Genomic DNA, 6,814 nt, shown 5'->3' on the forward strand with positions numbered 1-6,814 from the left:
ATTCTAAGTTATCGATCAAACTTTACCGCAAAAACCGCGGAAAGTTCGTTCTTTATCGAAAGAAGCCGTAACAAACGCTTCGAGTCGGAAGACGGCCCAAAGGGACCTAAGACATGACTCAAAGCCCAACTTACGATTTCTTAACCAACATCCCGTAAGCCGCATGACGGTTTACGCTTGGTTCGCAAAGAAAGATAAATGTCAAGTTTCCGCGGATAAATACGAAATTTTGAAGATAATTACGAAGATCGGAAAAAATGGAATATCTCCATTTTTATGCTATGACGGCTTAAGGGCAGAAGGGAAAAAGCGTAAACCGACCTTGGAGCCAGTATATAAGGAGTCCTAGGCGAGAGGCATGAAGGAGGACTTTTCACAGCAAACTTAGCATTTAGAGCAATTTTAGGCAATTTTCCGTTTTTGTTATTCGAGCTGCGACTCAATTAGGTTTTTACCGTCTTAGAGTTTTAGAACTAGGAATCTCGCCGACAGCTCTCGTAGCCCAGACACTTACCTTGTTGTAAACGCTCAAACGCAGATTCGGAATAAGAACTATCTTGCTCTCTTTTTCGATTTCTTATTTCATTACTGTTCTCGTTTCGTGTTCTGATTGCTTGGCGTGTGGTATTAGCAGATATCCGGGACCTCTGGGAAATTAGGGTTTTCCTAGTTTCCTTTTTTAAACGGAAATCGACAGTGCGAATTTTGGTTCCCACAATACTCTGTTCCGTTGACCGAGAAATTCACTTGCGGAGCTTGCCATTTATTATGTCATCAAAAACAGGTGAGCGATCAAGAACATTGATATCATTTAAGGTACATGGAGGTCCAAAAAACACATGTCATATCCAGATATCATATGAAGCAACCGCCTCTAAAACGATTGTGGGTTTTCCCGAACCACGAGAATATTGCCCTTTCCAAGCGGTGGGACAATCCCTTCACTACCAATGCATATAATCGATGCTTCCTACCATCCCGGGAAATCCACAAAGCTTTCCAATATGAAGTAGACGTTGAAGACCATCCGGTGTTGGTCTTCTTAGGTACTCATCGCCGAACAAATTTATTATTGCTTTCACAAAAATTCCTACACATAACCGAGTAGTAGTTGCATCGAGCCTGGGGTATTCGTCGACCGTATCAAGTGCAAAATCATATGCCACCACACGAATAGCTGCTGTACACTTTTGAAGTGTAGAGAGACCGAGCCTTCTGATACCGTCTTTCTTTTGACCAAAGAATTGAACTTCATTGGAGAGACGATCAACAATATGCATGAACATTGGCTTGTTCATTCTGAATCTTCGTCGGAAAAGATTTTCAGGATATGTTGGAGTGTCACTGAAATAATCATTCCATAACCGGAGATGGCCTTCTTCACGATTTCGTTCGATAAAAAATCGTTTTTTCTTGTCTTCCTTTCATCTTCTTGATCACCATGATCATTGATCAGATTCTCGAATGTTTGATCAATACGTTGATCGAAAGTTTCATAAATTGCCCTTTCGAAAGTGTTATGGGAAGAAGATGCCATGAGAGGTTTGTTTTAGATTCTTGTTTACAAAATATAAATTGTTTCATATTTATAAAGAGAATGGAGAGAAGAATATGGAGAGAAGAATGTGAGATAATAGAGAAAGAGAATGGAGAGAAAAAGATAACGTCGTGAGAAACTGAATGGAGAGAACAATGTGAGAAAGAGAAGAATTGTTTCAGATTTATAAAGTGTGGTTGTGATTACAAGTGTGTCCGTGACACACATACATTCTTGTGACACATACACATTCATTCTCGTGACACAAGAATACAACACACACATACAAATAGAAACAACACACACACAAGAATACACTCTTTCACTGTCCTGTGACACAAGAATACAAAACTATTTTCATTACACCACAAGAATACAAGATATGGACGCTCGTGATTGATGACTAGATCTCTCTCAACAACAACAAATAAAAGAAAAAGAAAGACAAACGTAATGCTTTCACGGGTGCTCCCAATGCTCCATGCTCTCACCTGAATTAGAAAAAGAAAGACAAACGTAAATAAGCAGAACAATATTTATCAACGTAAACCAAGAACAATTAAAATGACAAGAGAATAACTTGCGTAAACAATCAAAGCATCAAACAAGTTAAACAGAAACAGAACAACAAACAGAAACGATAAAATACTTCTGAAGAGAAACATTAAAATCCAAACTCGAAATACTTCTGAAGAGAAACATTAAAATTCATTACATCACCAGAACAACAAACAGAAACATAAACTTAAACTCGATGAACTTAAGCAGAAACAGAACAACAAACATACAACTTAAACTCAAACAGACAACAAGTCATTAATCAACTTCGTCTTTAGAGCTTCCTCACACTCAGACAGTGGTTCTTTTTTTGCAATAAGACTGTCAAGCAGAGACATCTTGGACATCATTTCTTTCATGGCCAGATCCTGCTGTTTAATGGACCACATTGTCTGAAACTCAGACATCCCCTTCCCCTCAACCGTCATCTTCTTACCACGTGCCTTAACACCCGGGGGACGATTGGTGCTTTCATCAGCTTCAGAAGTCTTGCTTTCAGTTGCGTGAGATGTTGATGATTGTGTACCGTCGTCCAACTTCCTCTTTTTAGAGCTTCCATCCTGTTTTGAGCTTGAAAGATCACACCATTTCTGGTCATTGCGCAGCTCCATCCACGCATGCTCAAGGTTGAACTTCTTTTGATGGTTGTTGTAGAAGATCTCATGCGCTTTTTTGAGAACATCAGTCTCATTTTGTCCGCCGGTCTTCTCCCTGGTTGCAGCTTCATACGAGCCACAGAACTTGCACACGAGGTTGTTGATCTTCTGCACTGCTGCTTACAGTGCATCGGCTCTCTCCGTTCGCACCCTGTAACCTTCTGGCTTGCCTCCATGTAGGCTGCAATTCTTTTCCAGAAAGCACCTGATCTTTGCTTATTACCCACGATTGAATCTTTGCTCGTGTTTAACCATGAGCTGATGAGCACAATGTCATCTGTGGGCGTCCATTTCCTGCGTTCTCTGCGCTCTAGAAGACTCTCTGCACCGAGGTTGCAATCCAGGGTATATTGAGTTCCAAATACAGGAACTTCTGATGAACCAAAATCACTTTGTTGACTTTGAAGAAGATCAACAAAATTTGACCCACTCGTATATGGATTATAATCCATATCCGAATGTGTGAAAGACGAGAGAAAGAGAAGAACAAGAGGAAGGAAGGTGTTTAGATGGAAGAGAAGATCGGAGAGAAGGTGTTTATGATAAGAAACAGAAGAAGCAATGCGTTTAATAGATGGAAGACGACTTGACATATATCTAAACACATTCATCACAACCCATAGACTTGACATATAGCAAACACATTTATCACCCTAAACCATAACTTCTATTTATTACTAACACAACCGAATCTAACCCTAACCAAAACATTTATTACACACGCTTCAATTCAAACAAGAATCAAAAGACATTAAGCAATTGAAAAGATCAAAGATAAATGTTTACATGTATTGAAATTGTTGCCCTTTTGCTTTCTTAACCTTGCTCATGTCTCTTTATCCATCAGACACAAAGACATAGACAAATCAAGAAGAATCACAAGATTGATATATTAAACTGATCAAAACTGTTCTTCATTCTCAAGATTCTAGATCATGACACCAAGCCACCTAACGAGAATCTACTAAACCAATAGGATCAAGAAGTACTAGATATGATGTTCATTGAATGGAAATTTTTACATTCACTCAAACAATCAAGGAAATGATCAAAACAGTGTGAAAGCTCTCCATCAACATCTCATTATTAGAAACGAGAATTGTATACAGAACCGAGAAGATCGATGTTGGTCGGGAAAATCAAATCTTACGCTTGCAGAGAAGATCGATTGTCTCTCCAGAGAATTAATGATTGTCTCTTCAGTGGAACTTCCATCTGCAACTGAAGAAATCAGATTTAACAGACTAAACATCAAACACGAAGAGGAAGGAGCAAAATCAAAGACATGCAAAATTCAGGAATTCAAAAATAAAAAAATTACTTAGCTTTGCTCATCGATTAAACTCAGCAGCAACCGACGATTCTCTTCGTAAAGGAGAACCACCGATTTTCTCTGTCGAGCCACCGAGATTTTCCGTCGCTGAGAGCCACCGAGATTCTTCGCCGAGGAGAGCCACCAATATCTCTTCGTCGAGGAGACCCACGAGATTCTTCGTCGGGGAGAGCCACCACCACCGAGATTCTTCGTCGACGAAATCCACCCACGAAATTTCTTCGAGGAGGCGACCACCGATCGTCTTCGTCGAGGAGTAGCAAGAGGCGTTTCGTTTCTTTTCCTGTTTTCTTTTTCTCTCAAATCACAAACCCAATAGCTCTTCTACACGTATCTAACAGGAACCACTTCTTCCAAGCCTTAATTAAGACCCGTTGCTTAAGTAATTAGCTTTTTTGTTAATCACTAATTACCTAAAAAACTCACTTAAGCAATCCCAATAAAAATGCTCTTAGGAGATTAAAAATGCTCTTAGGAGATTAGTCGGTTGGACTTAGGTCCAGAATACTCCAGTTATTAAAATAAAGTCAAGTTAGGCACGTGATTTGGGCATAAGTCCCACCTAAAAACTGTACTATTTTCTAGGTCAGATTTTAGTAATTATTCTGGATCAGTCCACATCTTTATTATTGAGAATTTGATCAAATATGTGATTTTAATTAGTTTATGGTTGGAGTGTAAATTAAGAGTCTATAAAGCATACATCAAGGGTCCTTAACAAAAGGAATAAGAGTCTATAAAGCATAGATCAAGAGGGTCCTTAACAAAAGGAATGAGCTCAAAGCGGAAAGTTCACGACAAATTTACGAAGCAAATTCAGATTCACACATAGCGAATCAAAACGAGAAACAATTCTTAACTTAACACGTGGAATTAAAATGAGAAAAGGAGACAACTTCTGTTGTAAACAAGCAAATAAGGCTCCATCATCGCTCTGAACAAGAACCGGTTACTTACCATTCAAGCAAACCAGAACCCTTCAATTTCTCTACCACCAATCCATCTATTCGAGCTGCCATCTCCAGAGTCAAGTAGTTCTGCCAATCTCCGTTCTCACCCTTCCTAAAATACGCACTATTAGCATAGCTACAAGGACGGTCCTCCATATCTTTCTCCCCTTTGTTGGGTTCACGATTCTTCAACGTCTCGAAACTGCAAAGACTCACAACTTTCTCAACAACCATTTCACACTCTTCCTCAGCTGTGAATCCATAACCCATAAACTCAGCCAATCTCTTCACATACAGCAAGGGATCAGCTCTCATCTTCTCATACTTGAGGAACAAGATCTGATATGGATTCTCTTGGTAAGCTTTCCAGTACGTCAAGACATGGTCAAGATAAGGACCATTGCTAGATAAACCTCGACAGAACATATCAAAAGACTCCTCAAGACTATTGAGAGGGCCCTCGTCTGTCTTTTGCTTTTGATAGAAAATCCACATGGAGATGAAAGTGTCTTTAGGGTCTCTCCAGATGTAAACCATCTTACAACCAGATCTTGAAACCGACTCGGGTAATAATCCGTGCGGGAGATGAGTGGCAAACAGAGTGTTCTCTTTGTTTTTGAGAGCATCAACGTTTGGGAAGAAAGCGAATTCGATCTCAATGAAAGGAATAAGCTCGTGAGGGTTACGTTTTAAGAGAGGGTTTGTTGAATCGTTGAAGCGAGATCGATTGGAGATTGCGAAAATGAGGGCTTTGAGCCAAGTGGTACCGTGGTACCTGTCTTTGGGTAGCTACAGAGGAGTAAGTCAGTAGGTCGTGCTTGGAAGAACTCTTGCGCGTACATGCAGCCTTCAATGCGAGGCTGTATCAGCCAGTGACCACCGTACTTGATCAAGGGATTTTTTGGTCTCCAGCCTTTCTCGTGAGGAAAGGTGGCGATGAGTTCTTGGTACCTTTTTTGATTCCTGTCGAATTCTGTAACTGATTCTGTCACGGTCTCTTCCTGGTTCGGTAAGGTAGTGTCGGTTACAGTTAATAAACCCATTGGAGATAAAGAATGCTGATTTGAGGACAAATATCAGAAGAGGAGGTGATAATTTTTAGGAGAGTTTCTAGAGACAAGCTGGAGAAGAGGCAATTGGTAGGGATGAAGGTGGTGATGACAGCGTTGATTACAGCTTTGGTCTCTATATAAAATTATATATGCAGCACATGAGCACACATGCAGAGACGACACACAATAAATAAACATGTGTATAGCTTTGTTTTCTTAAAAGTTAATTAATGAAAGAAAACAAAGCCAGTTTGATTAAACAAGGTCGTTACAGTTTTTAGTGCTTTAGTTAGAAAAAGGTTTTGATGCATCATGCATGGGAGATAGTTTCCATGGTATACACTTGTCACCGACTCACCAAGCTCTCTTTTAGGCAACAACACAACACTAAGGTTGATGTGCTATTCTCGGCAGGAGCCCGAGGGATGGAGTAAGGTTCGGCTCAACACTGTTAAGGGTCCTAGGACAAAAAAAAAAAAATTCTCCCAAAAATTTATATGCAAATAATGTTTAAAATATTTTTAAAATTTAATCAATAATATTTTGTATATTTTGTAACGAAAATAAAACTATATACATATCAAATAATTTTGGGTCCTTTTCAATTTTATTTATATTATTTATGATTTTTATATATATAAAAATACAGATTTATAAAAAAATTAGGCCCCTTAATTATTATTATACGGGGAGACACGGGCTTGGACCCGTGGCGGTCGCACCACTTG

The 6,814-nt window shown here is 39.4% G+C and overlaps 1 protein-coding gene and 1 pseudogene across 1 annotated transcript; both read right to left on the reverse strand.

The window, feature by feature from the left end:
- Nucleotides 1–1,697: 1,697 nt before the first annotated feature.
- On the reverse strand, nucleotides 1,698–6,104 carry LOC125592949 (annotated as a pseudogene).
- On the reverse strand, nucleotides 2,335–3,203 carry LOC125592502 (glutathione S-transferase T3-like). The gene is made up of 2 exons (XM_048767707.1): nucleotides 2,876–3,203; nucleotides 2,335–2,816 (listed from the first exon to the last, which is right to left on the reverse strand). The coding sequence occupies exons 1-2, from the start codon at nucleotides 3,201–3,203 to the stop codon at nucleotides 2,335–2,337; spliced, it is 810 nt and encodes a 269-aa protein (XP_048623664.1).
- Nucleotides 6,105–6,814: the final 710 nt, after the last annotated feature.

The sequence above is a fragment of the Brassica napus genome, chromosome C9, assembly GCF_020379485.1.
Source record: "Brassica napus cultivar Da-Ae chromosome C9, Da-Ae, whole genome shotgun sequence".
NCBI classification, from domain to species: domain Eukaryota; kingdom Viridiplantae; phylum Streptophyta; class Magnoliopsida; order Brassicales; family Brassicaceae; genus Brassica; species Brassica napus.